Source organism: Monodelphis domestica, chromosome 2 (assembly GCF_027887165.1).
Source record: "Monodelphis domestica isolate mMonDom1 chromosome 2, mMonDom1.pri, whole genome shotgun sequence".
NCBI lineage: Eukaryota > Metazoa > Chordata > Mammalia > Didelphimorphia > Didelphidae > Monodelphis > Monodelphis domestica.
In genome coordinates, this window is record NC_077228.1 from 211,407,889 (window position 1) to 211,422,360 (window position 14,472).

Here is a 14,472-nt window from a genome sequence, read left to right on the forward strand (position 1 = left end):
CTAAGGACAGGGACAAAGAGCAAGATGGGAGGGAAGGGTTAAGATAAACAGCTCAGGCCTCAACCTTACTATTCCATCCCCTTTCCCTCCCTCCGGGGGGGGGGGGGGGGGGCACTTCTAAGAGGAAATTCATTAAAGCCAGTTAGATGAATTAACTGTGTGACTCTGGACAAGTCACTTCCTTCTAAGCAAAACTGGTTTCCAAGGTCCTTTTCAGCTCTATTCTTCAGTTATGTTCAACTCTTCCTGACTCAATTTCTTGGCAGATATTGGAGTGGTTTGCCGTTCCCATCTTCAGCTCATTTTTAAATATGTGAAACAGACAAATAAGGCTTGACCAGGATCACACAGCTAGTGAAACTAAGTTTGGCCTCAGGTCTTCCCGACTCCAGGCCTGGCCCTCCATTCATTGTGTCACCTAGCTGCCCTTAAAAATTAGCAATACAAATCCATGATTCAAGGCCCAGTTTAGGGTGTTGAAACAGGACGGGTTTATTTTATTTTTTTAAACCCTCACCTTCCATCTTGAAATCAATACTGTATATTGGTTCCAATGCAGAAGAGTGGGTCAGGGCTAGGCAATGGGGGTTAAGTGACTTGCCCAGGGTCACACAGCTGGGAAGTGTCTGCGGTCAAATTTGAACCCAGGACCTCCCATCTCTAGGACAGACTCTCAATCCACTGAGCTACCCAGCTGCCCCCTGGGTTTGTTTCTGCTGGGTTTGTTTCTAAGTTAGGAAAGAATAGCAACCACAGACACAAGAGGTTAGAAAATTCATTTTTTTAAAAAAATTTTAAATTAATAAAAAAAAAAACTTTCAACCTGGCATGAGCAAGATTCTGATTTGGGAACTAAACCACAAGTCCTTGGTTGCAAACTTGTCCCATCCAAGCCAGCCACCTCCCACCAACTTGTGGCTCTGGTAGGAGAGGCTCAGGTCCTCCCCACCCCCATCCCTCCAGTACAACACAGTTCGGGGGCCCCAGCCCTGGAAGGGGGAGGCAATAAATCTTATCTGGGGGTGGGCCACCCCACCCATCTCCACCCCACCAGGGTGGAGCCCCTGAGAGATCCGTACTGCCTCCAGGGTCTAAGCAGCAGTGATTGGGGGTGGAAGAGAAGATAATCTGGAACAGTGGTAGCTGGGATCAGCACTTCAGATTGGAGGGTACACAGAAGTCCTCACAGCCCCTCAAATCCATTTTTCTGTTGCCACTATTCCTACAGAGTCCCAAAGAGAGTCTGGTTTCTTCACTGGCTGCTGCTGCAGCCACCATCCAGATTCACAGCCTCAGCATGAGAATGGGGTTGCTCCCCTCCCCTCTCCTCCACCGTCACAGTTGCTCTAGAGGTTGGCACCCCCCCCCCCCAGTGACCAGAACAATTTGTTACCCAGAGATCTGTTATTAGTCAAGCACTCAGGTGGAGAGGGGCAGAGAAGTTTTCTGTCTTCTCCCTTCTCTCTCCAAGGCTGGCCCCAGTCTCCTATACATTAGATATATCTGTATATTTATATATATTATAGTTATATATTAAAAAGAGAAAAGACCAATTATTGACTTTCCTGAAGAGACTTCCCCCCCACCCCCCCCAAGGCCTCGGTGGCTCAGGAAGTTAAAAAAAAATTATAAAATTTTCCAGTGCAATCTTCAGGAAACACCCCACCCCATCCCACCCCACCCTTCCCTAACCTGTCCTCTGCTCCCACCCCTACCCAAGCACTTCTAGCCCCTGCATCCCCAGCCCGGGCCCCAGCAGCACAAAGTCTTATCTCTGACCATCCATGGCAGCCACAGCTTTCTGCTGGGAAGCCCCCTGTTGTGCCCCAGGGGGCCACGTGGGCTGAGGGTGGTGGAGGTGGTGGAGGCTGTGAGCTGTGGGAGAGGAGGGCGGGATCCAGGCGGCCTGGTGGCTGGGTGGAGACGAGGCCCAAAAGGGGCTGAAGTTTGCAGGAGGGGAGCACGCCATCGCTGTCATGGGACTGTTACTGCTCTGCAGGGTTTCCGAGGCCCGCAGCTTGGAGAACATGGCCAAGGCATCTGGGAAATTGGGTGGTGTGGCAGGCGTGTTGCTAGGTGTGCACATCTGTAGAGAGAAAAAGTGTCTAGGCCAATCCCAACCCAGAGTCAGGACTCCTGTCAGATCCTGGAGCACCCTCAGAGGCTTTGCACACCCCCCATCCCCCCACCACATACCTCTCCCCTTCTAAATAAAGATCTGTGGCTCTGATTTTAAAGAGCTCAGGCAGTTGGGTAGTTCAGTGGATTGAGAGCCAGGCCTAGAGATGGGAGGTCCTGGGTTCAAATCCAGTCTCGGACATTTTCTAGCTGTGACCTACCCAGGGTCCTCCCTTACCTTGGATCAACTTCCTGACTTCTAGGTTCTTCCAGAATACCATGGGCAATGCTCTAGAGGGAATTCTTTTCACCTAATGCTCACAAAATGAGAACCTATGAATATTCTGATGCCCATTTCACAGGTGAAAAAATGGAGACTCAAGAGGTTCAGAGACTGCCCAGGGTCTCATATGACTCCAAGGGTGGCCACACCACACCATCTCAGTGTCTCCTCTTCCCCTTTGCTGAATCCCTGCCTTTGCTCCTGCTGCTTTGGAGGGATCCCTGAAGTGACTGATTCTGGTAAAACTAAGAACATGCTTTTGTCAGATGCACAAAAGGGCAGCCACATGTGGAGACGTAGGGCCTGGGTTCAAGCCCAGGCTCTGTTACTTGCTAGCTCATGAGGTGTGAGGCTTTCTGGACCTTGGTCTTATCATCAGATAGCACAGATACTTCCACTGGAAGGACTGGCAACACCCAGTCAAGGAATAAGGCCATTTTTCCATTTCCAGGAAGGGACTTTCACAACCATTACCTTGTGAGGTCCACATAATGACCCTGTTTGGTATAGAAATTATAACTCCCATTTTACAGGGGAAAACACACACACACACACACACACACACACACACACACACACACACACACAAAACCTGAGGGAGTTGAGTGACTTTACCCAGTGTCACAACTACTTCAATGCTGAGCAACAGGGAGTGGACATGAGCCTTTTGATTCCTCTACTACTGGGAATCCAATAGGGTATAGTAGTGAGAATGCTTTGGACTTGGTTTTGCCACTTATGACCTGGGACCTTGGACAAGTCATTTAACCTCTGTCCATCTCAGGAGATAGAATTGGATGATCCCTCCCCCTAAAAGGTCCCTCTCCTTCTACCTCCAATCTACGTGATCCAGGGAAGATAGTCAAGTTCAGCCCAATATAGATGGTTCCCTGCTCAAGGGTTCTTTCTATGTATTTGAGACATTAAATAGTATAAATGAGCTGCCTCTCATTCCCCTTGGTTTCCTCATTCCTTTTGGGGGGGGGGGGTCACAAGAGGTCCCACAAAAGCAAAGAGGGAGCAAAGAGGAGAAACCAGGCTGGGAAAATGAAATTTGGGCACCATAGCAGTTTCTTCCTTTTCTCCTGAAGTCATGTATCATTCTCTGAATGTCTCCTAATTTTAGCCCCAGCAGCACATATCCCAGGGAAGGGGAGGGGAAGAAGGCATGTCTAGTTCTAGGAATCTATTCCTCCTAATATAGCTTTTAAGTTTTCCAGTTAACCTCTAGCTGGGCCTAAGGGGGAATGAGGCCTGGCTGGAGAACAACTCCCCCCATTCCTTTCCAGGGACAGTCCCAAGGTGGTACTCTGTCTGAAAAAAGTTGGATTTGGAGGGAAAAGATCTGAGTTTGAAAGCTAACCTCACTACTTACCACCTTGTTTAATGGGCAAGTCACTAAACCTCCCTGGGCCTCAATTTCCTCAACTGTATAAATGAGGAGAGCCAGTAGTCAAAGATCTCCAAGGTCCCTTCCAACTCAAAATCGATGATCTGAAGAACACTCACCAAGGGGATTACATGTCACCCCCACTCGTAGCCCCTATCCATATAAGGGCACATTATTGATCTTCCCAGCCCAGTCCCTTTCTCTCCCCTCCTCCATGCATCAACTTGCAAGGACCCCTTTCACCTCAAGCAAGAAATAATGACTATGAGGAGGAATGGGTCAGGGAACTCTCAGTTCAACCAAGTGGTCCTAGCCTGGCTTCTTCACAGAGAATATGGCTTAAAGCTTTCTTACAAAGCTCTTCTCCACTGCTGCACAATGTGCACAATTAAGTCTGTGCACTTAGTCATTCCATCAGTGGGCCACCTACTCTAGCCCTACTACAGGCTGGCACCACAAGGCATGCCGAGAGCACTGCGCCTAGAGTTAGTTAGATTCACCCATCAGTGTGAGTTCAAACCTGGCCTCAGATACTTACTAGCTCTATGTGACCCTGGGCAAGTCACTTAACCCTCACTTTCTTTAACTGTAAAATAGAGTACCAGATACCACCACCAACTCCTCGAGCTGTTGGGAGGCTCAAATGAGATAACATTTGTGAAGTGCTTAGCACAGAGCCTGGCACATGTTTATTTCCTTATTCCCTCCACTTGGGGGCTTCAGTTTTCTGCAATAAGAAGGGACTTGGACTACACGATCCCTTCCTGCTCTGACATTCTGAGAAACAGAAGAAATAACAGAAGGTTCTATATTTACATATTTCATATTAATATTTGATTGTTCTTGAGTCCTTTCAATCATGTCCAACTTTCATGACCCCCATTTGGAGTTTTCTTGGCAGAGATACAGGAGCGGTTTGCTATTTCCTTTTCCAGTTAATTTGACAGATGAGGAAAACCAGACACCCAGGGTGAAGTGACTTGCCCAAGATCACACAGCTAAAAAGGGTCTGAAGCCAGCTTCTGAACTCAGGTAGATAAGTCTTTCCTGGCTCCAGACCCAACACTCTTATCTACTGAGCCACTTGGCTTAACTTTATATTAATCTACAATTATCTTAATTTGTCCACTCACTATTCTCTTTCATTCCCTCCCACAAAAAAAAACAACTTTTGATTATGTGGGCTAACTCATTCAATATTTATCACATTAAAAACATTAAGTGTATTAGCATTATGAAAAAATTTTGACTATAAGGGTCTCAGGGACCCCTAGAGGTCACCAGTCTACACTTTAAGAACCAATGATTTAGGAGCAGATAGGTAGCACAGTGGAGAGAATACCAGCCTGGAGTCAGGAGGACCTAGGTTCAAATCTTGTCTCAGATACTTCCTGGATGTCTGAAGTGAATTCCTCTATCTCCAGACAATCAGCCTCATAGTTTTTAATTATCATATAGCTGTGTGACTCTGGGCAAGTCACTTAACCTCCACTGACTAGTCCATATCATTCTTCTGCCTGGGAATGGTTAATTAGTATCCATTTTAAGGCAGAAGGCAAGAGTTAAAAATAAAACAAGAGTGGTTTGAACCATTCACTCAATTTAACAATGTTTATGAAGTGATCATTATACACTAAGTACTAGAAAGAAAAAGATGAAACAGCTCTCACCCTCAAAATCTGTAATCTAATAAGGGTGAAAGGTCACAATACACACAAATATGGCACAACATAGGCAATGATAAGACAAAGGATATATTCTCCAGATAAAATGCCAAAAGAAAATTTCAGAGAGGACAAATATTTTTCAGATGGAGTGATCAAGAAAGACTGCCTCAAGGATGGGGCATTTGAGATGGACCTTGATTGAAGATTCTCCATAGGAGATATGAAGGGGGAATATTTTATACAAAGGAAGAAGAAGGCAGCAGGACACAACTGGGAAACAACTGGTGGTTCATTATGCCTGAAACAGGTGAAGTGGGGTGATGGGAAACAAGAATTGAGGGGTGGGTCCTGGAAAAAAGTTGAGGAGTTTGTATTTTATTCCATAGGCCAGCAGTATCCCATGTGGGTCGGGAGTACAAAGACCAATCGACTGGGAAGTGGGAAGAAAATATCAAGACTCTGGGTGCCTCACTCACTATGGACAGAGAGTGGGATGTCCTTTGTAGGAAGCCAAATTTCCTCCAAATGAAGGAGTTGACCATGGCACCCTCGCTCATATGTCTGCTTTTATTAAATGGAGATATAAACATTCCACATGCTTAGTTAAGTGGATTTTATAGACCATTTAGTTTGAACTAAATTTTCTGTTGCTATTCATTCATTTTCAATCACATCTCACTCTTCATGATCCCATTTGGGGTTTTCCATTTTGTTCCCCAGCTCATTTTGCATATAAGGAAACTGAGGCAAACAAAGTTTAAGTGACTTGCCCAAGGTCACAGTTAACAAGTGCCTGAGCCCAGATCTAAATTCAGGTCTTCCTGACTCCAGACCTGGTGCTCTATCTACACTCTGTACACCCACTGCCCTTGAACTAAACTTGCCTGCTCCAAATGGACAAGTGGTACAGATAGTATATTGAAGAAACCTCAGAATGAAGATCAGACAAATTATATGAAAACAAGAAAATGAGAGGTAATTGTACTTCTACTAGTTCTTCACCATCCATGCATGATACAAGGTAAAAACAAAAGGGCTCTAATTAGACCTGACTGACTTGGCCAGAAAATTGAGAAATTTTCAAGATCATTTGAAATTGGAATTCATAGCCACTATCCTTAACACAGAATATCATCTTCAGTAAATACCTTGCCTTGAGATATTTAATGACAGTAGGAAGCCATCACTCTTAGCCAGGCACTTAAAGAAAACCCAACTCTTTTAAAAGAGAATTTTCTAAACTGCTTTAAAAAAATTTCTTCCAAACAAGAGTTCTGGTGTTTTAAACCCATATAAAAAAATGCAACACCTAGTGATTAGTGTGTAAGAACAAATGATTGGCCATCAGGGAAGATAGAAATTTACTAGATGAATTTCAACAGAAATTTTTGTCATGACTGGGGGATGGGCCTGAAAAACAGACTATGATTCAGTAGGTTCTGTCAATGAGGTACTCCTTCCACTTGGATTTACTGTCATTATATAATTTTCAGATAAGACAAACATTTAAAATCTTTAATATCAGGAACAACTAGGTGACTCAGTAGATTGAGAGCTAGGTCTGGAAAAAGGGGGTCCTGGGTTCAACTCTGCCTGTAGACACTTCTTGGCAGTGTGACCCTGGGCAAGTCACTTAACCCCCATTGCCTAGACCTTACTGCTCTTCTTCCTTGAAACCAATAAGTGGTATTGATTCTAAAAGAGAAGATATGGGTTAAAAAAAAAAAGAACATTAGAAGAAATCACTTATAAACAAAGCCTTCAAACTGCTTCATATCCATTATCACTAACAAAGAATGTCATCTTAACACCTTGCCTTTAGATATTAGCCTAATGACAGTATAAAGTTGTTGGGGTTAGACCAAAATTTTAAAGAATAGAAATGCATTAGCAGGAGCAAAAAGGTTTTGTGTACTGTTAACTTATTATTATTTATAAATTATTTTATAAAGATGTGGGAATAATCTGACAACTATTTGAAGGATAGATTAGAGGGGAACAATGACAATCTGGGGGATAGGGAAAAGTAGGGGAAAGGGTGAAGGAATGAAGAATAGAAAGAGTTACTAAGGGGATGAAGGCATCAATTTTTTTTAACCCTTTCCTTCTGTCTTAGAATCTATACTAAGTATTGGTTCCAAGGCAGGAGAGTGGTATGGGCTAGGTAATGGGGGGGCAAATTACTAACTCAAGGTCACACAGGTAAGAAGTATCTGAAGCCACATTTGAACCTAGGACCTTCTTGTCTCTCAATGCACTGAGTCAGCTAGCTGCCCCCAAGGTAATGATTTTGAAATGAAAGGAACCTTAAAGGTTATCTAATAATTTTTTATCAGGGGCAGGTAGGTAGTGCAATGGTTAGAGCATGGGCCTGGAGTCAGGATGATCTGGGTTCAAATCCAACCTCACATAGTTACTAGCTGTGTGCCAACCAGACAAGTAACACTATTTGCCTCAGTTTCCTCATCTGTAAAATAATCTGGAGAAGGAAATGGCAAACCACTCTAATAACTCTGCCAAGAAAGCCCAGATGGGATCAGAAAGGGCTAACACAACAAAGTCATTTTACCCATTAGAACCTTAAGTCCAAGGTCAAGAGTGTATTAAATAGCTGCACTGGGCTTTGTCTTCTGACTCCAAATCTCACACTTTCCACACTGTAGTGTACTGTTTATAAATTTTCTCATATCTCTTTTAATTGCTATACTTCACTGTTGAGCATCCATTGGGATTCCCCACCTCACTTTTCCCATTTGGTTTTTGTTTCCTCACCATTTTGAATTCTGGAAGGATAAGGAATGTCTCCTCATATTCCAGAAAAGTACATGTCTATCTCTGTTCATTTACATGGGCTTAGGCTGTCCCTTTGTTGGGACCACCCTATACTTCAGCTCTGCTGGATTGTCTACTTTCTTTCAAGACTCAATTAGTAGCATTTTTCTGTGGGAAACCTGAGCAACTCCCCACCCCCAGGACTGACCTCCTTCCTCAAACTATAATGAATGTACATAATGATATAAATGTTTATTACACCCCTCCCCTACCCACCCCCAGCCAATAGAATGTAAACTGACTGAAGGCAGGGGGGTGTTAAAAAGTACTTCAATGTGGATTGGATCAAGTAGGCCCCAGAAGAAGCCCATGGTCCATACAACTGAAACTACCCAGCAGAGGAAGGACCAGTTCTCACTCTGGGTGCCTAACACACAGTAGGACTCAACAAATGCTTGATAGTTTCATTTAAATATGGCATCCCTACCAAGTGCTAGTGCACACTAGGTTGTTAATGTTTGCTGAATTAAATCAGCTACCTAACCATTAAGAGCTTTTATAGGCATTCTTATATAGATATATATATTTTTCCAATAATTTTTGTCTTAAGAGAAAACTTCTAGATAAATGTTATTTACAGTGCCAATAGATATTTCACTAAGCAAGAGTCAAGGCTCTCTTACCTTGGGGGACAAGAAATCAGGTTTCTGGCAGACTTAGATCTGCCCTCCTCCTTTCCCCTAAGATACTCTACTCCCTTCCTATATCTGGAGCTGCTATGGTGGTAGGTAGTTTCTACCTGGGAGAATAATAGCAGCAAGTATTTATATAGGGCTAAAAGATTTGCAAAGTACTTTGCATGTTTTTTTAATCAATTTTTTTAAAAAGGCCTTACCTTCTGTCTTAGAATCAATACGGTGTATTGGTTCTAAGGCAGAAGAGTAGTAAGAGCTAGGAATCAGGAGTTAATTGACTTACTCAGGGCCACCCAGCTAGGAAGTGTCTTGGGCCAAATTTGAACCCAGGACCTCCTGTCTCTGGGCCTGGCTCTCAATCCACTGAGTCACCCAAATGCCCCCCAAAACCTTTATACTTTATGTCCTAGAATAGATAAAAGTATGGGTTTCAAGGAAGAAGAGCAGTAAGGGCTAGGCAACTGGGGTTAGGTGATTTGCCCAGGGTGACAGTCAGAAGTGTCCGAGATCAAATTTGAATCCAGGTCCTCCCCACTCTAGGCCTAACACACTATCCACTGAATAACCTAGCTGTCTATATGGACCATGCATACTTATTTTAGCTGACTCTTGCAACAATCCTGATATATCATTAGACTCATTTAAAAATAAGAAAACTGAGGTCAAAAGAGATCAATACAGGGTCTCACAGTAATATGTCAGAGGTGGGATTTGAATTTGCCTCTTTCTGGCTCCAAGGCCAAGTCAATATTCATTATTATACACTAGCTGCCTCAGATAATGTCCAGGAGACAAGGGCAAGATAAAAACAGGAACAGGTCAATTTACAGTTCCTTTCTTAAGACACACCTCCCCTATTTTATTCCAGCACACTTGGGTACTAACACAGCTATTGGAAGGAGTCTCAGAATGGATACACTGTAAGGCTGAACCAAAGAGGAAGAACTTTTCAAATCTTCTTCAGCCCAGCTCTTTCCTGGGGTTGGGGAAAGGGGAAGAATGAAGTGTATCTTTTCCAAAAGAAGTCTACCAAAGATAGCAAATAGTGAGCATCTGAGAAATGGGTCATCAGGGGATGACAGGTCCCCAAGGCTAGGGAGGGGGACTGATGAGGAAGGAGGCAGGAGATAAATTCCATCTCCCTGATACCAGCAATTTAAACACAAGCTTCATTTTAAAGTAGAAGTTTTTGTTTTATTTTTTTGGTCATAGACCCTCTTTTGGTAGTCTGGTAAAGCCTAAGGACCTCTTTTCTCACAATATTTTTAAATGCATAAAACAAAATTCATCAGATTACAAAAGAAACCAGTTATGTCAAAAGTTACCAAAATATTTTTAAAAACATGTTGAAGGATCCCAGCTTAAGAATCAAGCCCTGCTCTAAAGGAAACTTTCAGCAAGATTTTAGGCTCAGGAAGGGCAAAAATAAGAGATGGCAGCAGGAACCTCTCAGTAGCATTTCCCCTTAGTACTGAATCTCCCTACCTTCTGGGGCCCTATCAGAAGGTTTCTCCTTTGGAGACAAGCAGAAGGCAGACAAACTGCTCGGTGAATTTAGATATCTAACACCTGATCTTCATACCTGGGGCAGGTGTTGCTGTCAGCAATTTGTGTATTTTATTCCAAATAATTATTTTTTTTTAAACCGCCTCAGCAAAAAAAAAAAATTAAATAAAAGCCTCAGCAATTTTAAGAATGAAGTCCTTCCATTTTGTAAAGTACAATTTAAAAGAAATTCCTTAGTGACTACATGGAACAGGAAAGGCAAAACAGATTAGGGTTAGTTAGCAGACTTGCATACAAAGTATTTCTTATGGAAAACATGTAGATAATGCAGGAGGGAAGAAAAGAATAAGGACAAAAACACTTGTCAAAAACTTACTCCAGGAGGCGGTCAGAGTAGATATCCAGGAGAATAATATTTGACAAGGTGGGGTCGCTAGGTTATTCTTCCAACACTCAAGCCCTCCCCCCCTTAGGTAATAGGTAACTAACTAGAAAAACAGGGAAAAGAATAGGCACTGGTGTTTGGGACATTGTAATAACTGGGTTCCAGAGAAAGAATGAAAAAACATACTCCTTTTCCTTTACCATAAAAGAGATGGACTATGGGTATGGAATATTTCACACTGTCAGACAAAGTCAACATGTGGTTGGTTATGCTGAATTATTTTTTTTCTTAAAAGTCTTTGTTTTAGGAGAAAGTTAATTGGGAAGTGGAAAGCTGAGCAGAGGGGTACTGTAATGAAATGAATATGATGTGAAAACAGAGAAGTACCAATAAAAAACAAAAGCAGTCAAGTCAGGTTTTGAAGAGATTTCTCTATCTGAATAGGTTGAGGTGTTCCTAAACCAAGAGAACAAAAGGCTCTGGGAAGGAAGCTTTAGAGGATGAGTCCTTCTGGGTTCATTATAAAATGCTAAAACATCCACACTTGCAAGAGAGGAAGGATTAAATAGGATTCTATGCCTTATCTAAACCCAAATCATCGTCCAACCTGCTCCCAGAAGTCCCTGCTCCCAAACCTAGCAAGGCAGGTTAAGAGGGGAGCAAGTCAAGTCAATTCATTCTTTCAAGCCTAAAGACAAATGCTTTCCCCCTTCCTTCTTTCCAAGCCCATTTCCCTCTGCTGAAGGGTCAGAAAAATGCACTATGCCACCCTTCACTTCTACCCCTTCCCCGTGGAGGGGCCTCAACAAGACTTGGGGGTTCTTGGTCTCTTCTAGCCTTTCAGCAATTTTCAAACCTCCATCTCTCCAACTTCGGAGGCTTAAGAAATCCCTCTTCCCCTATCTCCCACCTCCCCTCCCTCCCTGGAGGCCACACCAAGGAGGGAGAGCAGTCATGCCCTAGGTCATGGTCAAGCAGCTCAGGGTCCAGGGTCACAAAGTTTGCTCTGGGCCTCTAAGAGCAGCTCTTTCCTGGAAGACATTTTGGCTTTGTTTACATTTGCAAGCGAGCTTGCTCCACGGCAACATGGCTGTCACTGGCCTTGCTGGCTGACAGCGGAGCCCCCCACTCCCAGCCCTGCTGGCAGCACCAGCACCTGGACCCCAGTGCAGCCCCCACCAAGTGGCTGTCTGCTGAAGGGGATGAGTAGGGAAGGAAGGCCCAGGCTCTTCCCGCCACACCAGGGGCCCCACTTCCGCACTGGCTTGCTTGCATAAGTCTTAAAATCTTCAAGGATGGGGGTAGGCGTAGGATTAGGTCTCTCTACTCCCCCCACCCCAACCCTCCCACCCCCACAATAACTTACCATCTGGTGGTGATGGTGGCTGTTGGGAATGTTTGTTTCTTGGAAAAACGTGCTCAGGGCGGTCTGTGGGCAAACAGAGAATGGAAGTCAGCCAAGGCAGGGATGGGAGGGGATCAGAGTAGAACCCCAACAGAGGTTTCAGACCTGTCGGGGTTCCCACCATTCCCTCTGCACCCCCACCCAGCTTAAACCCAGCGCCGGTTATTAGTTTAGCATCTGCTCCCCCCAAACTCCATCCTAGCAAAACCAAGCTAGGGTAGCCCCCCTTACCCCTTTTTCAACTCCCCCATCACCCTATCCAACCTGCCCCGAACCCCAGGTCACTCGAATTAAAAGTCGCTGCCGGTTCCCACGTGGAGAGATGAGCAGCAGGGTCACAGTGGGTGAAAGGGGAGGAGGGGGGGCAAAGAATCCAGACACTTCCGCCCCCCCATCCGCCCTGCCATCTCCCTTACAACCGATTTCCCCTTCTTTCCCCAAGACCACTCCCCCTACCTTCAAGGAGAGGAACCATGTCCTTTAACCGCCTCGGCCACCACCACCACCCACCGGCGTTCAGGAAAAGGGAGGCCCAGCCCCCCCGTGCCAGTAGCTCCCTCGGGAGCTCCACGCGCGACCGCGATCCTCAGGAGAGGCCACGGGCTTTCTTTCCCCAGGCCCCAATCTCCATTATCCACCCCTCCCCCGTAAACTCGAAGCTGAGGTAGAGAAGAAATTCACGCGCCCTTCTATCCCCAGGGCCTGAGAACTCAGGGGTCCGTACTCCCCCCTTCCTCGAATAAACTTGGGACGGGTGGGGGTGGGAGAGAGAGAGAGAGAGAGAGTGTGTGTGTGTGTGCGCATACGTGGGAGCAGAACGTGCAGCTACCCACTCGTGGCCTGATCTGGCCCCGTGGGTTATTTAAAGACACACACACACCACACACTTCTTGGATTGGGTCCCACCAAGGATAGAAATAGAAGAGGTGAAGCGCAGAGGCGACGGCGTGCAAGGGTGCCAGCCTGGGGCATAACGGGAAACTCAAGCCAAACCCAGGGCGCTCCTCTCTCTCTCAGTCAGTCAGTCAGTCCGTCCGTCCATCCTCCCAGGGGCCAGAAAAGCAGGCACGCACCTCGAACTGCCAGTGGGCCGCTTGCAGCAGCTGCTTCGCCTGGTCGGCCGCACACCCCGCGGCCAGCACGAACTGGTTGATCATGACCTGGTGCCTGAGCTCCTCCATATTCACCGACATGGCGAGAAGAAGCGATGCCGGCACCAGCCGCCCGGCGGGGATGAAGAGAGCCCGATGTCCGCGGGGCTGGGGGGAGCGGCCGAGGTTGCCTTCCTCCTTCTGTCTCGCTTTCTCTCCGGCCTGCGACCGTCAGTCCACCCGCTCGCCGCCGCCGCCTCCTCCTCGTCGTCCTCTTTTCCTTCCCAACCCCCCAGCAATCGTCGCCTGCGCTCCCTCCCCTCCCTCCGGCCCGAGCAGCCTGCCTCAATCAGCCCCGACCGGACGAATGTTGTGGTTCGCCCGCTCTCCCTCCTCCCCGGGAGAACACCACAAACAACAGCGCGGGGCGGGGCCTGGGAGTGTCCCAACGTTCGAGGCCCCGCATTCCGCGGCCGCTGATTGGACAGCGCGCCTCTCCGCCAGAGCTCTGGCGCATGTATGGACGTTCGATTCGAATCCCGGAGTCTCCGAGGCTGTTACTGTTGCTCTTTTTTTCCCTTTACCCCCGCCTCCCTCCGGCCTAGTCCATTGGAGGAGGCTTGAGCTGTCGGGCTCCCCGGGCATTGGCTGTTTGCTGTGTTTTGGCTTCTGGGGCCTGTGGTTGGCTGTAACTTGGCAGTTGGGAGGAGCGGCAGGTGCTGATTGGCCATTCGTGCTCCTGTTTGAACTCAACTTGAAAACCTTGAGTGTTTGCTGATTGGCTGAGGCCCTTCTGTTTTCTGTTGTAGGAATGGGGCTGGTGTAGCCAAGTTCATTCATTACTTCATTGAAACTGAACATGCTCAGCTGGAAAAGCGAGCCTGAGTGGGTTTGACTCATTTCCTCTCGAAGATGTGGTCATCTCAAGAAACAGAATTATCAAAATAGAAAACAGACAGAGTTGTTGCAGCTGCTCAAATCACAGTCCTATACGTTTCAAGACTCCCTCACTTTGTTTCCTTTTTGCTAATTTTTAGAACTTTGATCTCAGTAAGTGTAAAACAATAAGAATTTACAGTGAATATTTTAAGTAATTTACTGATGCACAGGATGAAAAAATAATAATTTCTCAGACTTTAAAACTGAGGTTTGTTTTGTTT

General features: G+C 45.8%; 1 protein-coding gene across 1 annotated transcript; it reads right to left on the reverse strand.

The window, feature by feature from the left end:
- Nucleotides 1-759: 759 nt before the first annotated feature.
- Nucleotides 760-13,847, reverse strand: UBALD2 (UBA like domain containing 2). Its single transcript, XM_003340304.4, has 3 exons — nucleotides 13,295-13,847; nucleotides 12,183-12,245; nucleotides 760-2,086 (listed from the first exon to the last, which is right to left on the reverse strand). The coding sequence occupies exons 1-3, from the start codon at nucleotides 13,412-13,414 to the stop codon at nucleotides 1,769-1,771; spliced, it is 501 nt and encodes a 166-aa protein (XP_003340352.2). The 5' UTR covers nucleotides 13,415-13,847; the 3' UTR covers nucleotides 760-1,768.
- Nucleotides 13,848-14,472: the final 625 nt, after the last annotated feature.